The sequence below is a fragment of the Cydia pomonella genome, chromosome 2 (assembly GCF_033807575.1).
Source record: "Cydia pomonella isolate Wapato2018A chromosome 2, ilCydPomo1, whole genome shotgun sequence".
Taxonomy (NCBI): Eukaryota; Metazoa; Arthropoda; class Insecta; order Lepidoptera; family Tortricidae; genus Cydia; species Cydia pomonella.
The window spans coordinates 31,970,338-31,989,098 of record NC_084704.1 but is presented as its reverse complement, the minus strand read 5'-3'; the positions used below and the strand labels follow the sequence as shown (position 1 = coordinate 31,989,098).

The 18,761-nt window shown below is 36.0% G+C and overlaps 1 protein-coding gene across 1 annotated transcript in view; it reads left to right on the top strand.

The window, feature by feature from the left end:
• The window catches only part of LOC133515367 (vesicular glutamate transporter 1), a 53,245-nt gene that overhangs the window by 26,399 nt on the left and 8,085 nt on the right, over positions 1-18,761 (top strand). The window contains 2 exon segments of the mRNA XM_061847895.1: positions 17,784-17,896; positions 18,540-18,679. Coding sequence (XP_061703879.1) covers positions 17,784-17,896; positions 18,540-18,679 — 253 coding nt within the window.

Here is an 18,761-nt window from a genome sequence, read left to right as displayed (position 1 = left end):
GGTATTATATAAGAATTATCAATTTTACAATGAACAATGAATTCATTCATTTTTATTTCTATATGTTTTCGCAAAATAGTATACCTATAGTTAGTTTTTTTTTACCATTAGAAAAAAGGTAAACTATCTCAATATATCTTATTATTGATAGATGCTTTTTAAAAATCAGTAACTATTACTTATGAAAGCAAAATAATGTAAATGACCGTATATGATTTACAATTGTTACATATTTGCCGTGACTTATTTTTCAAAAGTGTTTTTCAATAAATAGACACGTTAAAATCGCTTACCTTCTTTCTAATGCAAAAAAATGGACTATAAACCTTTTTTGAGAAATCTAACTTTATAAACGATAAATCTTTAAAGACATCGATGTCATCAAAAAATATAATAATTACATCGACACGTCTCACCCCTACGTCACGGGCATTTGTCGCGCCGCGTCACCATTTCCCTCGCCATCAGAGCAAAGTTAAAAGCATTGAAAGACATATCGCGGCTCCTCGCAGGCTCCATTGTTCCGCGCCCTTTGTGCCGAATGTTTTAATGTAATTGGCTTTGTGACTTGTACGTGTACGTTTTCATGGCGCATGTTTTGCTGCCGTTTAATATGGCTTAGTAGTTTTTGGTAACAATGATACCATTGTGATGAGCGTGACGAGGGAATGTTTTGTTTGGCGATTTTAATTTTGTTACATTTTTTAAAGCAGTTCGTTTTATGAGTTTCCTAAATAAAGCGGCATTTATAATTTAAAAGTAAAAAAATACCTCTGCCAATTACTCTTATTTCGTGTGATTAACTCAAAAATATACAACGCAGTTTTTTGATCAATGATCTATTGTAATTATTAATGCAAATGTGTAAAAAGGTCACTAAACACTTAACAATATATACTTATGTGCTTTAGGTACAAAATTCTATACTTCTATTTAGAATAGATTCTACCACGTATCAGTGCAATAACTGTATTAATGGAAAATTATGACGCGGATTAATAAATCCAATTAGAAGTTTGCAACATTGTCTTCAAAATGACCGACACTTAACATACCCATTAAAGGCGAGAACAGAAGTTAGTGAACTTTCAAACACTCACTAAAACTCCGCGGACATGGCGGCGCAGTCGTGTGTAATGAGATAGACGTACTTTACCCCACGCCGGCTCCCACCCTGACTCCGGCCCAAACATTCCTAACCCTTAACTAGTCAACACCTATTACAAACCAACGCAATTGCCCCCCAGTGACCTTTAAGCTGCGTAAGCAGAGAGCGCGCTTGAACTGGCCCGGAAGAAAGTTCACGAGAAGCATACGAATAGAATAACACCTCAGTAAGTGAGTTGGATATAAATTAGGGCATTGTCTGCGAATCTGGAGCATTCGCGGGACTGTCTTCGTCATTCTGCAACTACGAATAAATCTAAAAAATCACACAACGATTTTTACTTTTATTCTTAATTGTAAAGAAATTCTTTAAGATTGTAATGGCGGATCTTGAATGAATCCCATTTATTTTCTTCTCTCTCTGTTCGAGTTTTCGTTTCTTTCTCTCCCACTACACCTTCTTGTCACCCGAATACGAGATCAATCGGCAGAGCGATTCGGCGCGCTTTCAACAATAATACTTATTGTCTTGTACGAAGAAAATGGAGGCAATTCGAATACTAACGAAATTTTATTGAATTTCAAACTATCCTGTGTTTATTTCATGACGAGTTTCTGACGCTACGATTCTATTACATTGTGCCTTAGGTTCATGCTTTTATTTCTTAAATACATAGATAGTTCTAAAAAGACACATGTGGACGTAAATTTATAAACTTGTAGTGAGGAATGAATAATCCTGTGCCTAAACAATTTCTACAACTTTTCGTTACCAATACCTACCTAACTCTCGAAGGACATACTCCTAAAATATTTTTTTTGTCCGTTATCATGTTATCATAATCAATAAACGTATACTTACTATAATGTAATGTAATAAGCTTAAGTATTCCAACAATGTTGGCAAAAGTAGTTCCTTTTGACAAGAATTTACAGATACCGCAGCTCAAGCGTAGTATACATTTATAAAATAAATATTTCTTGTATCTCTAAAGACAAAAAAAAAGATATTAACTGGACAAATGATTGCAGAATCGCTCTTTGAGTAAGGACGACTGAGGGAGCGTGGCACGCATCTGGCTAGTTTGATACCAGCGCCCGTGACGTCACGACTGCTCGCTCGCGCCTTGATATCTTCTCCATACCGCGATTAACATTCATTACCACTACTCTTTTATTGCACCTCACTGTATACAAGTACTTAGAAGTGTACCGTACAGTGCATTTCCTTAAAAGTGTATTTCACTTTAACAGTACTCAATTTTTGGCGAAAGTAATCTTGTGAAAATCCACAGGTTGCCTTTAGAAATAATAAACCTGTGATTCAAAGTTGAACGTTAAGGGGAAGGGAGAGGGTGTAAGTTTGTCTGAAGTTTGCTTAGTGTTGTGCGGTATCACCTGTTGATTCCCCGGGTACAAATCCACTGGGACCATGTTTTGGCGATGGATAATGTAAGTACACGGTATAGATGTAAATTGTATTTTTATTTTGATGTAATCATAAAAAAAGTCCAGGAATAAGGAAAATGATAAATAATAGTAGATTATTCCACGAAAGTATAATACAATTAATTTATCTTAGGCAAATTATTGGTCTAAGCCGACAGGCGAGTGTCGCAAATAAAATGGGTAAAGTATGTTCGGGTAATTCCGACTGCTTCAAAATGTGCGCTAATTCCGAAAATCACACATAACTCCGTCATATTAGAGTAAAGGTTCTTAATTTTTTGAAATTACCCGTATATATATCCCATTATACACTCTGCGTGTCACTTCCCAAGCTTGGAATAACATCTCTGTATGTAACTGTTGATCGAAAATGGCACCGAATGCTACGCTAAATAATGCTACGACACGGCGTAGCACGCACACTGACTCGAACACTATAATGTAGTGTGTTGAAAACGGATCCTACTGAATCCGTTTTGTTGTATGGTTTCATTGTGTTTACCTAATAATTGTATTTCTACACTCTCATTTAATTACCGGAAGTGCAGTAAGTCAAATCTGACATTAACTGCTACTAACCTCATTAACAAAGAAATCTCATAACTTAAATTTTAAAAAACCTCAACGCAATTAAACGGATTAACCGATTTTGATAAATATATCTAAGAACCAGCGCTAGTAAGACTGCTTTCAAATAATAAAAAACCGCATGCAAATCGGATTACCCGTTTAAGAGCTACGGTGCCACAGACACACAAACACACATACAAACAGCGATCAAATTTATAATAGATGCCCGGGTCAAAATTCTCTTCGTCGTCTTGTTTCTGACCACTCTGTCACGCTTGTATTTGTGTATTCTATCAAATAAATAAAAAAGTCGAAAACTAGTGCATGTATTTGTAGCTGTAGATTACAGTTTACATGAGAGAAATTAAAAAAAAACTGTTTTTTCTCATACAAAAAGCTGACAACTAAAAGAATTTTAACCCACTCTTTATTTACGCGGTATTCTCGAAAAAAAAAATTTCGTCGTAAGAACAAAACAACATTTTCTAACAAGTACCATTTTTCGTTCCCTACATTTAGTCATAGTTAAGTTTTATGTCTTCACATGTCATCCCTCGGTCCCCTGGGCCGGCATTACGGGACACAGGTATGCCAATTTCTTTTTATGATTGAACTACTGACTAGGGTAAGGGATGTCTTGCCTAACATTCTTTGTTAGTTCATGCTTACATGGATGGTTTTTACATGTCTACGTTAACGATTTATTTGTTTTTTTTTTACTTTATTTATTTATTTATTTAAACTCTATTGTACGATATAAAATTGTACAAATGGCGGACTTAGCCTTATGGTATTTTCTACCAGTCAACCATTTTGATCAAACAGATCCAGATGGTTCATTGGTGGACAGACTTTATTGCAGGTAATGTAATCATTTTGGTTTTTGTCAATAAATATTTGTTCTTTAAACCTAAAATAATCAATAAACTTGCTAAATGCTTGATGGATACAATTTAAATTTTGAGGGTAAACCAACTCGTCGGCTAAATCGTACCGATGACAGTCCTCTCGCATATCGCAAAAAAATCATTTTTATCTGTTAATTTTACATGAATAGTCAGACATTTGTAACTATCTTCATAAATAAAATAGCCACTTCTAAGTAAACATTGGTACGATATAACCGACTCTCCCCGTATACACGCCTCTGCCCCGTTTTATTCAAAACCAACCAACATTTTTTCTTTAAAATATTCAAATTAATAAACACTTAAAATATCCATAATTATGTCTGATCGTTTCATTCAAACAATCCAATCAATGTACAATGTTTAGAATTCCGTAATTAATTAAAGACCGTGACCCAATACCGGCCACAGAGCGAGAGGTCGCTAAGCTGTCCGGACATTTCCGTCGGTAGCGAGCTCGAGGCTAATGAGCTTTTTACACGCCGGTGTAAAATGAACTCAAAGTAAGTAGCAACCTAATAAGAGAAACCGATTTAAGACAAGAACTCTCGTATTTGTATAAGTACTTTGCTCAGACACGGTCAAAATGGAAGAGCTTCGCTCCTTCTACTCTTCTCACCTACTGTAAGTGGAGTATGTGTACTTCTGTACGAGTATGTGTGAGTTAGAAGCGACAAAAGAGCTTGTAGATGGTCTTATCTCATAGACGGTCTTTTCCACATTGATTGACCTTATATTTAAAGTAATTGATAAACTGAACGAACTTGAAAATATGATCAGTCGAAGTCCGCGCGCACGAATACGCACTGATTGTCAAAAAAAGAATATAATTTAAAACTATTAAAATAATAAATCAAGTACTGGTATTAAGCTCACTGTTTTAGGATTTGTAGGCATTGAAAGTGCCGCACCATTGTATCCCAACCCATAACATCAGGTTTTGCTCCCTGCTGCCTGCCTGCTGCTTGCTGCTGCTGCTGGTATAGCTGGATTATTGTTGCCGTCTAGCTACCGAGCTCTGATAACACAAATAATTGCTTTTTTGTACACATATTGAATTTCCACGATGAAAATTACGAAAACTTTTCGTATTTTTGTATGAGGATCTATATTCTCTATTTCCAAAATGAAACTTTTCTGAATTACCTAGGAAATTTTCTGACTTAAGAAAAAAAATCCGTAACTTGCACATCCGTACATAGGACCATACTTTTATTAGTGGCTCTGTGAGTTGTAGACTTTGCGGGAATAGCTTTAAATATTTCCAAAAACTGAATCGACAAAAAATATAATTTGATTGTTGAACCTGTCACGAAAGTCGGTTGTTTCACGTAAATTGCGACGTATAGAGGAGAACATACCTAATTTATCAACCCACCCGAACTCTTCAAGAGTCCGGAATGATACCTTGCGAGTCAGCGGTACGAATATTGAAATTGTGTACTCCCATTTCTATTGGATTTGAAAAAATTGCCCCCGGGACGTTTTCCAATTGATTGCTGCCGTATTTCTCTATAGTTACGCGGCCTAGCTTTGATTACTTTGAGTTATTCGGGAAATCGGTTTTGGGACGCCAAAGGAATTATATTTAAAAATGTATCAACACCTACGTACAATATTTAGCTGTGCTGATACTAGAGCTAACTTATCTACCTAATGAAAGTGAACTTATCAGAAGAGGTATGTTATTATATTTTTATCGCCTTAGTTCATGGATTATTTCAAGAAAATAGCAGACGGGATCGGCAAAATACCTCGAAATTTATTGTGTAAATTTTCATTGACGACTGCTGGTGTATGCTAATAAACAGAGTGACCCACTAACCCGGGGTTAATCAGTTAAACCTGAAGTTAATCGGTTAAACCTGTAGTTACCATGGTTACCAGAACAGTTTGACACTGGGTTAGCGGTGTAACCTGTTAACCCCGGGTCAGTGGGTTGGAGCAAGTGGCGCTTAGCCACTCTTTTTATTCTGTAAGTTTGTCACGAATGCCAAAGTATAGTTCAATTATATATGTCATGACGATTTAGATCGCTGTCATTTGTATTTGAGACTGGAGTATCTCCCGTGCTATCATGTAATCTGCGCTTCGCAGCTATTTCACACCACGGTCAGCGTGTTCCCTAAAACGCTCCAGGGAGTTACGCTAGAGCCACCCCTTCGCTCTAATTCACTTTATCCTCGAGAAGCATCCGTCTACACTTAAGCCAGGATATTTGCGTAATTGATATTTACAACTAACCTGCATTCGGAGCTCTTTCCTGGATTAACCGGGGATTTGTTGGGATCCCCTTTCGAGTCTTCAATTTATTTACTGCGTGCAATAACGTTTACACTTCGGGTTGGAGATAGGCTTAAGTTGTAGAACGTCTTGGATTTGTTTGAACGAAAAAGAATGAATCAAATAAGGTAATTTTGAAAGTAGGTAATCCTTCTAAAAGAATCAAAAGATCAGGTAAATCCATTCAGAGTCGTAAGAAGAATTGTCAACAGCAAATATTTTTAATAATATAATGGGGGTATAAGTATTATATTAGCAAATGGAGCAAAAAAATGGTAATAAATCAATTATTTAGTAAAGAAAAAAACTTCAAACACGTACGTACGTTACTGAAATAAAAAAAGGCTGTCATATCTTGACAAAACCCAATGAAATATTTACCTATACTTTAAACACGATAGTTTTATGTCATGTTATAATTTTCACTTTGACAAAAGTGTCCCTATGTCTGGCATATAACGTGTCATCATTAAACCAAGTCCAACATGCCCTTGGCAACAAATAAATAGCGGAAACCGTAATTGATTTGGAAATAAAAATCAAGAAACAAAATCCCGCGCGTGAGTTCTGCCTCCCCCGGCAGATTAGAGCAGAGAGTAAGAACCTACGAAACAAATATCATCGCAAATACGTCCCGCACTGTTTGCGTTCCATTTTTATTATATTTGTCGCTCGCCTCGCTCCCTGGAAACACAATATTTGAAATAGAATCTCCCAAAAGCACGTTCGGTGTAGGCTGCAGTCTGCTTTCAGTTTCAGTTTTTAGATATCTAATGAAGTTGTTTTGAAGCGCTTTATTAAAATATTTCAGAATTTAATGGGACTAAAAAAACTAACGATTTTTTCAGTCACTGACCTTTTTTAGTTTCTACAGGCTGACACATGTCTAACAACACCTTTATCATATGCATTCCGTCTACGATAGCAACGCGTGAATAAATATATGTATGTAGTAGACCGAAGCGTATCAGATCACAAGGCGAATCGGATCAAACTTAAAAATTTGTTGATATTGAACATATTGCTTATCCCTTGGAATGGTAGGCCGTCGACTATCGACCGATTACGTCTTTGAAATTTGATTTATTGAAATAAAATCAAAATTTCAACAGCTAAAAAATGACTTATGAGACTGGCGTCGCAGGCTGACAGAAGAGATGTACAGCGCTATTTCAGTGCTCTCATATCAATTCTGTGTTCCAATATTTATAAAAAAAATCATCATGATCCAATCCACTCTGTGATCCAATTTGATTCGGTCTACCGTAAGAAATAACTAAGCCATATTATTTATAAACTCCGAGAACATTACCCTCCTCGTTAGCCGGGCAAAAGAGACAGTTTAACAGAAAAATCGATGTGATTGCCTGTTTTTTAGAGCAATTCTTCCCCCATTGATTCAGCGATATCCTCGCCGGCCATAAAATAAATCTGGCCATAAATAAAGACGCTAACAAGCGTCTCGGGTTCGCCAAGTGATATTTCTCGGGCTTCGCCATTTTTGTCATAACTCCATTATGCTCGCGAGTGTCGAAACGCGAGACCGTTCTTGTGATTTATTTATGGGGCTTTCTTTATTCATTTATACGGCGTTCTTGCTGTGAACATTTACATGTTGATATGTATGTTCCTTTCCTACCCGATTAGAAACAAATGATGATTTAAATATGTTTAGTTTTCATACGTTTCTAGATGTATATAGGTATATAAACAAAATAAAGAATGAAAATAATATACCTATAATTTACAAATCGTCTCAGCTCAGCTGACAGTCTAGTATGACTATATTTAAATAATAACAAACTTATAGAATAAAATGTAACCTAAAATTAAAACTACCTACAAAACTAAAATTAAAACCTAAAAAAAAAAACCATAACATGACTGACCTAGCCCAATATGTTTATATTAAGCTAGATCACCCAGGTCAGAGCCCTGTGGAAGGGTTCCCATAAGGCTGGCTGCATTCTCGCGACATTATACTTGAAGTCTCGCTAAATGTATAGTCGCGCGCGAGAACGCATGTCATGCTAGCCGGTCTTCCGGTCCGGAACATAACTTTAGATAGGTAATTGTATCTGTACTATTGATTTAAATTGAATCTGAGTTTAAGAAACATGTCAGCCCTGCGTTTATTTATTACATGTTTTATTCAGTCTTGGCATTTGGACGCCATCGACGTGCCCTTCCGCCCACTCTATATCTAAGTGACAGGCAATTACGTCAAACTTAGTTTTAGTCTTGGGTTCATCCTTAATATTAAAGGAATAATTATACTGTCCCTACTCTGAAAAAAAAAAAACTCGTATCTTATACCTACAGTCAGCAAAAAGTAGCTACGCGTACGAGGTATATAAAATGATCTAAACCCAATCTTATTGTTAAGGTAATAAGATTGAGTATCCATTTTTAACACCTCGCTCGTTCATCTATTTCTGCTGCTTATTTATTTATTACCTGATAGAAAAATTAATTATGTATGCTGAGCTGAACCTGAAAATAAGATGAAGGAAAATCAATAAGTACATTTAAATAGATAGGAGAAACGAAAACGTTGTATGCAAATTTTTATTCCAAGGGTTCCGATTTTTCGTGCCTTAGAATGAACAAGTGGTAAAACTTTATACAAGTGTTACAAATATTCTATTGAAATTTAAGTTGTTGGGGTCCATGTGTTTCAGCCGCATTAACTGCAGAGTTACACGTACATAACAAAAGCTGATTGCAAACTAGACAAGTAGATACAATCACCTAATACCAATTAAATACCAATATAATATATTGAAATACGAATCTTTAAAATAAATAAATCATATATAAGTATTATTATTATGACAAACAAGCATAAACACAGGCAGCAGTTAATAATATTTGTGTAGTAAAACGGACGAAAAACAGCAACACTGATTTATGGAGGCCCCAACCATAAACTTGAAATAACAAATTAATAATATTATCTATGTAATTCTTACTGTAAGTGTGTGAACCGCAAATCACACACAGCCAAGGCTCTTGTTAACTAAGTCCATAACTTGCCGAGCAAGTAATGAGCCGGATATAGAGTTGGCTGTTGTTGTGAGACTGGGACTCGGTTTTAATTTCGTTACGGATTTCATAATATTGACGTTCTGTAGGTGTTATCGATCGAATGAATTGTTTAGTTTTTCTTATTCTGTATAGATAATGACTTGATAATTTAAAAAAAAAACTAAGAATTTGAATCATAGCTAAAACATCTTTTTATTTTTTAAATAAACTGCAGATTTATATAGTTTCTAGATATTAGGTAGGCATTAGAGGTATTTCGCATAAGAAATATTTTAATCGTAATGGTCTCCTCTTAGCAACAGGTTCATGAAGATATTGGGATTATATTTTGCATAAGATGTAAATATTAGAATAGTAAAAACATGTTTTAGAGCTTTCAAATTAAAATATTGTTTTACGTGAACTTGGGGTTTTGAGACAGACGAATTGAAAAAGAACCTCTCATTTTTGGTATCGGTTAATAAAGAGCACATGAAATCTAGCGACTTTTTGCTTAGAGCGACTGCGTTACTTAGACACTTAAGTATTTGTAGCTGTATATGCGTAGCTCTTTCTTTATGAACAACGAAACATTTTAAATAAATAAATAAATATTATAGGACATTATTACACAAATTGAGACTAAGTCCCACAGTAAACTCAATAAGGCTTGTGTTGAGGGTACTTAGACAACGATATATATAAAATATACATACATACATACATACATACATACATATAATCACGCCTATTTCCCGAAGGGGTAGGCAGAGACCACGGATTTCCACTTGCTACGATCCTGACATACCTCTTTCGCTTCCTTCACTTTCATGACATTCCTCATACACGCTCGTCGGTTTAGGGTGCTCTTGACCTGGCCTTTCTTCAGGATTTCCCCGATTTGATCAGAGAAAGTCCGCCGAGGTCTACCCCTTCCAGCTCCCTCTTCTACTTCTCCCTTATACACTCTCTTTGTTAACCTTCTTTCACTCATTCTTTCCACGTGTCCAAACCATCTCAACATACCTTTCTCAATTTTTGTCACTACATCTTCGTTCAGTCCACACTTTTCCCTTATCACACTGTTCCTAATTCTATCTTGTAATTTTACACCACACACACTTCTCAACGCTCTCATTTCCACTGCATTCACTTGACTCTGATGTTTCTTCTGCCATACCCAACTTTCGCTACCATACATAAGTGTAGGCACCAACACCCCTCTATGCACAGCCAACCGTGCTTTTTGCGACACCTTCTGGCTGCTCATAAAAGCGTTGAGTGCCCCATTCACACGATTAAAATATAATATATAAATATTTATAAATACTTAAATACATTAAAAACACCCATGACTCAGGAACAAATATCCATGCTCATCACACGAATAAATGCCCTTACCAGTATTTGAACCCTCAGCAGAACCAGCTTCATAGGCAGGGTTACTACCCACTAGGCCAAACCGGTCGTCAAATTCGTTCGTTTTGCTTTTACGAATTCTTTTCAAGAGCTTTATGTCGATATTGTGCTTCGGTGTCATATAAAAATTGGCTTATTCATTATGTTATTTATTTCGGATAAAAACTAATTTGAATATTAACGCAGCCGTTTCTCTTTGATCAAATTAAAGTGAATAATGATAATAAAATAAATACGACATGTTTCAATAATCACTGTTATGTATAACTTTAAAAGCGAGGTAATTTGGAAAATGGCAAATATTTAGCAAACTAGAAGCACGTTCTACTATAGCAACATTAACCAAGTTACCTTAGTATACGTCGCAGTAACAGTGTTGCTAAAGTATGATTAGATATAGATGTTTGCCATACTACATAAAATCATAACTTAACCCTCACATCAGAAATCAAAAGCCGAAACTGTACATCCAAAAGTTGAACTGATTATCTATGTTCCCCCATTGTTCCGCTAATGCACCACCGGGGCCGTCATTACCCGACGCGACGCGTAATTACTGTTTTGTCATACCCGTTAATGGATATAGTTATTAAGGCATTTAACTTTGTCGCTGTAATCACTGGCTTTAATATACTGGCTGATCGATCAACGAGGTGAGTCAGTTTGGGGCAAAGAGGTAAGTTGGACTGTTTTGAAACTTACTTACCTCTATAGCGAAGGAAACGTCGCCTTGAAGAAGGCTACTGCATTATTCGTATAAGATTTTATTTAACTTGCAATATTAATAGGTACCGTAACCGTAACCGTACCATAATGCAGAAGGCAACATTGGATACACTTTTCCAACAAAACATTTTTAAAAAGATCCACTTACAACGAAATAAAAATTGTGCGACAAACATGATTTTAAATGAACCTACAACACTGATAACGGGATTTGGTTGTCTTTAATTTTCACCTTTGGCTTTCGTTTGCCCTGAAACTTTAATTGCATATCTTGTTGACATCGTGCTAATCATGGAGATCAAAGACCTAGACATAAAATAACCTAACAACATCTATTTTATACTGTTTAGAATCGCGTCGATGAGAGTAGTACATGCCATCAGTGTTGGCCGAACGTTAATTGCAATTAACCAATAACCATTATAAATTGCACCGTAACCGTAACGGACGCTTACAGTTTACGGTTCAACTTATAATGGTTAATGGCCAATAATTTTAATTTGCATAAACGTTTCGGCCAACACTGGTACATGCGTCTTTAAAGAAAAGCACAGTCGCCGATAAAATCTATTAAAAATAATTCGATTTATTCTTTTGTTGTCTATTTATACCTTGCAGAAATTACGTGCTCAAAGAAGCAAATTCTTCCATTGCCATTATCAGAAGTAGAACTATTTTCATCACGGCGATAGCTGGACAATACGGGACGTCATTGGGCCCACGCTAGTCGCCAACTTTAGTTAGCCGCTAACTTCGTTAATAGACCCCACTCTCGGCATTCTCGCAGTTGCGAGCCTCTTGAGAACATTCTTGGTAACTGACATTGTTGGTGTTATATATACTTAATAATTAATTAGTGGTGGGTAGTAATGAAGAAATATGAAATAAGGGTAACGATTTTGTGATATTTAAGTGTAAAGATTCTTGGTGTAATATAGTAATCATTAGCCCTAATAAGCTCGTCAAAAATTAAACTTAACGGTAAAAACTGAACAGAAAATTGTTATACTTTTGTATACTTTTACGAGACGATTGCAAATAAAACCCATGGCTCAATCGTTATTTTTTTTTTCGTCAAACTGGCGGAGTAGAATGTCGTTCAAGACGATGTCAACATCTGATTGACACATTATTTAAGTTTGAAAAAGAATTTATACATACATATTCAACTCAGTTATCCAGTTAAAACTTAAACTAGGTACCTATCTGTTATATTTGTTGTCAGTTTTCAACCATAAACATCCAAAATGCAGATTTCTTAACCCAGAACACTCGAGAATCAACAAAATAAAGCGTCGTGCAGGATCCGCCGAGATCCTGGCCGAGACGTGAAGAGCGGGGAGATCACAATATGCACTCGAACGCTGAATACTACCGCCAGGGAGGAACGCGACTTCTTCGCTAATTAATTAAACAAAGGCCGAGTACCCATTGTGCTGACTTGTATTTTACGCATCTTCTTTTGATGAAACTAAAATTTCCAAAATTGCGAAAATTCCACAAGAACAAAAATTTCAGAAACTCCTCATATGTTTCTCCGCAAAATGAAAGTTTCTCTTGTTCGCTGTGCAATTTTCCTAGAACTTTTCCAATTTTTCGGAAACTTTCCGCAACTGTAACATCTTCGGAGTCATAATTAAATAAAGCTACTGTTTCACTTAAGTACCTGTATGTTAACCATTAAAAAATATCCTATCTTATCTATTCATTCGATATAATCGGAATACTCCAATTTGACAAGCATTACAAATTATGACATAAAATAATAAATAATTACATTAGTTTATCCAGAATCCGGCCCTTGCTACGGGGGTAGCTATTACACCCCATAAAACCACCCTCTCTAATTGATTTACAATTGTCGGTTAAATTTGTTTCCCGACTCCCCCGATCGGCGATGCACCAGTTATTTAGATGAGGCGCGATGGCCAAATAAAAAATAAATTTAATACTGCTTTTAGCGTGTAAACCGGTTAGCGGGAGCATCAGTCGTGAAAAATAATTGAACTTTTGATTTTTGAAGAGTACATACATTTTAAAGTATGTATATGCTATTATATGTAATTATGATCTTAGAGAAAACTACTTTACCTTGCTATTTGTTCATTCACCTCGCATAAGTTATTTAAATGTTGTTTAAATGTCATTATTTTGTATATATTTACTTTAAAATTAGAAATATTGGGTCATTACCTATGAAATTGGCGTTTTTGTTCATAAGTATTAGTCATGTCATAGTTTATTTATTTTAATAGTAACTTCGAAGTATTTTTTGATTTCATTAGTGCGCTACATAACAACGATTTTACAAACAATTATTTGCTACTTTTATTGTTTTATGTATTCAGAATACCGCCCTGAAAACAGCTCTTTTCATGCTGCCGGCTCGAGTAATTAAATGACTTATATTTTTCTGACGGGACAGATTTATAAAATAATATCAGATAAAAAATGTGCCTTAAAAATGTCTCAGATTACTGGCAAAAATTTGTTTGGTTTGAAAATGCCATCACAAAATAATCCGCAAAATTCATTGTATGAAAAATCGAATTTCTTTAAAGTTCCATATAAAACGCCAATTTCATAGGTAATGACCTAATATATCAATAGAGTAGATAGCTATAAAATTATAATATATTGAGTTATTCGTCCCAATTTTGACTACCTGCCAGTTGAGCGCATACATTCTGATTGCAGACTAAGTCCAAAACATTTACTGAGACTATAACCGAATTTTAAAATACGTATAGAACAATCAAAACCTGTTCACACAAACTATTATATTGTTATTTATCCGACAACATTGCTAACTGTACCTAGAAAATAAATCACTCACACCTACTTTGCTAAGGATCAATTTGCTATATAAAATGATAATTAGCCTATTGGCTTCTACAAACGTCACCGATAATCGCATGCGGTTTGCGATACATTGCGGCATTTGATTGATCCGATGAATTCGTTGCTCCTACTGAGCCGGCAATTATCTAAAATAAAATCACATGCCATTTGTTGCATCACCACAAAAGTTAAAACTCATATGTAAATATAAACCACATAAGGCGATGGCATGGTGCATATTATTGCTGCCTAGTTGGTGCAAACTTGGCTTACACCAAATATGCAAAAAAATACGCCAGATACTAAATGGAAAATTTTGATGCCAAAGCGAGTGAAAATATGCCAGATCTGGCATATTTTATGTCAAGTTGGCAACTCTGCTAAAATCACATGCTATTTGTGACAATGCTTGTAAAAGCCTCCTGCTATAGTTGACGTGCTGCGTCGCTCAGCGGATGGGATGTTTTCCGGTGAAAGATACCGTAATGGCAGTTTCGATTTTAATTTAAACTTTATGCTATTAGGGCCTTGACAATGACAATGAGTATACCATTTTCTTTGAGGATTATTAGGCGTTGATAGACCAATGTAATGTGGACTTCAAGACTCGAGACAATTATGCGGTATTGGAGAGCATACTTAAGTTGGTTAATTTGAAGTAGGTACCTAGGATTTAAGCTTTGAAAATGGAGTGTGGGGTGCAGTGAGGTATGATCCTAAATGTTATTTTTCCATTGACGTATTCAGTTTTATTTGCAGTCTTGCCTGAGCATACATACTTACCTGAATATAACTTTATCAGACTAGCTTGATGCCTATTACTCACAACCGGGACTACAGATATTTTTAAATGTGCAAGTGTCGTTTTCTAAAATGATACCTAATATAATTCAGAAGCTATTTAATTAATGGATAATATCTGGGAGACCGAACTTTGCTCGGAAAACATATAAAAACTGAAAAATGCGCGTTTTACCAGCTAGATAGATTGTGTTAGAGCCATTTCCGAGATCCCGAAATATATATACAAGAATTGCTCGTTTAAAGGTATAAGTAGGTAGGTACTACGCGATAAAAGCAAATTGATCGATATTTAAGATTTACAAACGTCACATAAAAATAAAATGACAATCATGCCAACATGTAATGTAACATTCATCGGTGTGAATTCATTTTTCCGCTGACAAAAGTAATAAGCGTGGCTATCTGTCCGCGTCCCCTTTGGGTGGTAATGAATCGTCGCATAAAGGGCATAACCAAGTGGAAACGAAGGATACGGGGTGACAGCCCTAGCGACGGTATGGGACAATAGGGTTTGATTCTTAACTGTGAACGTTTACATACATAAGAATAGTTGTAATAGCTATTATAAATATACGTATATTGGTTTTAAAAAATAAATGGTTCTGATAAATGATAGGTAATTAGAAAAAACGTCGGCGTCGCTTTAATACTCTTACCAATATCTTTGTATTCGTCGTAATTTATATGATGACATATCTAGTCAAGATTGGGGACACATTATTCTGTAGCTTAGTATGTAGAAGCAGTTTTCTCATTTCATCACATAAAGAGCATATTTAACCGATTCAAAACCTCTGAGGGCTCTGAGTCACAACCCTAGCAATTGTTAATGGGACAGTGATTCTGTACTCCTAGTGTAAATTTATTCGATGGCGTAACGTGACGTACGCGTTTGCGTTAAGTTTCATTTTGTATGAAATTTTGAGTTTCCAAAACGTCCCGCTTGGCGCGCTGTGTCTAAATCCCATACTAAGTTTCGAAATCGAATAAATTTACACCAGGGGCTCTGATTATTAACTGTTAATCACCTACTTATTTAGATTGAACAAGTTTATTATTCTTGAAGCAATAAACAGTACTTGGCGCAACCTTTATTATATGTGGTTGTTATTTGATGAGAGTAGCTAATAATACTTTAATTAATAGGGATTTCTTAATATTACTACATTAATTATTCCTTGCAATACATTAAACACGATTAACGAGCAGTTATCAACAATTAAGCAGCGTCTAACGCAGGTGCAAATAAAATGAAAAATGCAGAACTAAACTCTAGCATCGACGAGGTGTGTGGGTGACTGAATAATGTAGTAATTGAGATTTGTCGGCGCTCAGGTGCTGGTGGGTCGAACAGTCTCATAATGGGATATTAATCGAATGGGTTTTTAATAAACTCAAAAGCTCGGTTAGTAATTAAAACTCTCATAAGGCGTGTCTAGTTAGTTTGGAAGGACGTCAAACTTGAGTATCTAGGTAAATCATATGGAAGACCTGCAAATTGGCGATGCAGTTTCGTTGATTTGATTCAAATAACAATAAAAATAGAAGGTAGGTATATTATCCGCGTTCGGAGACATGGAACTTAATTTAGCGTCAAAATGATGTAATTTGCATTTTGCTCATACTTCTTTTTATATATGTTACGGGAACGGGTAATGTTAGAAGTTAAATTAAAATCAAGTTTTCCCTGATATAACTAGTATTATCCAAGTCTTTTGGGTAAAGTCTGATAATTTAAACAACATTAATCTGTATTCTGCGTCTACCCGTACATATCTAGGTCTACCCAACACTGGGAGGATATTGTCAGAATGATGATAACCTAACCTAACATTACCAAGCCAGTGTTGGGTAATACTAGTTATATCAGGGTAAACTTGAGTTTAATTTAACTTTTAACATTACCCGTAACATATACATGTTTTGGCGCGAGTGAAATGCACGGGAAATTACATCATATCATGGTCTCTATATCATTTTGATGTCAAAATGTAAGTTTGGATTGTCCTCATGATAGCTCTTCCATTTTACTCAAATTTAGTTATGTGTTGGTTTTCTTGCGGCTGGTAGTTTGTTTTGAGACGTATTTAGTTTAACAGCTTTAACCACATCGTAGTCCGTAATACCTTCTTACCAACAGTCTTAAGTGGTAGAAAACCCTTGATACTTTTCCAAAAATATTACATTTACAACGCGTGTGCATGTCCGCTCCGTTTGGGAAGCTCACGGAGGCCATTAAGCGATGAGATTGAATTAGCACTGTCGTCGCACGTCGCACGTCGCAATTCATTGTTTGCAATCTAATCGCCGCGACACGACAGCTCACGGGAGACTAATTTCGTTAACTGGAATATCCATGACGCTGAGCGGGGGTAGTGAGCACTTATTTTGCTTTTATCTTTCGTTTAAGGATGTTTTACAAACAGTGAGGTTTTAGCTTACATATGGTACATGTTTATCTGTAATCGTCTATATAATTTCTAAATAAATAGATTTTTTTTTTACTTTTTACTTATTCTAAGTTAATCTGGCCATCAACATTATATCCTCGGAACTTGTAGTATTCTAAGTTAATCTGGCCATCAACATTATATCCTCGGAACTTGTAGTTCATACCAATGACTGATGAACTGATTTTCTTTGTTCCAGGAACAGCCAATATGAAAACTTTCATGTGGACCAGAAGGGCTACGATCAGATGTACGACGGGGAGGACCTGGAAACACCACCTTCACCCGATCGGCCCCCGCCACGACATATAGGTAGGTATTTTTGAGTACTGAATATTTCTCTAAAGCAAAAAAATAAAATATCAGTACCTTTACCACGAGTTAGTCACTGGCATAGTCGATAGCAAATGCGGTGTATCTCGCTTGCAACCATTTTCAGTATGACGGAGATGCATTGTGAGTTAGTGAACACATTCGCTAGCGAATATATCAGTGTCAAACTCATGGTAAGGGTACAGCTTAATATAGGCACTCCTAACGAATAAAATGGCAGATTTATTTTAGCTAAAGCCAGACTTCTGTACTCTAAAATTTTGTACTTGCCGCGAGTGGTAAAGGAAAGTTTAGACCGTATGTCTATTGTCTAATACCGTTGCCATCAGGTTGAGTTAGTAACTCTGTTTAGACCTATTTATTCTTACAGCACGACGTGGGCCTAGTTCCAGACCAGCCTTAGGATTTAAATTGGTAGAAGTCCCGATGATTGTGTTTCTGTAGTGCTGACCGTGTATTTGTATCTCTTATTGAGCGCAGGCAAAAAGTGACCGTGATTATATGATTCAAAACTACAATACGTAATTAGTAAGATACTTTTACACTGCTTACCTTGATCAGTAGATTATTATTGTTTAGTTATATTGCTTACCCTTCCTCAAAACGATTTATTTTGTTAAAGATAAGTACATCAAAGCGGAGTTACCATGCCTGAGCGCGCGTTACACGGTGGCGCTGCTCGCCTGCTTCGGCTTCAGCATCATGTTCGGCATGCGCTGCAACATGAGCATGGCCAAGCTCAAGATGACGGAGAAGCATAACGTGAGTCGATGTTACACAAACAGTAGATAACGCTGTATACAAGCAGTTTTTTTTAAGGCAAAAAAGGTCAAACGTGAATGCG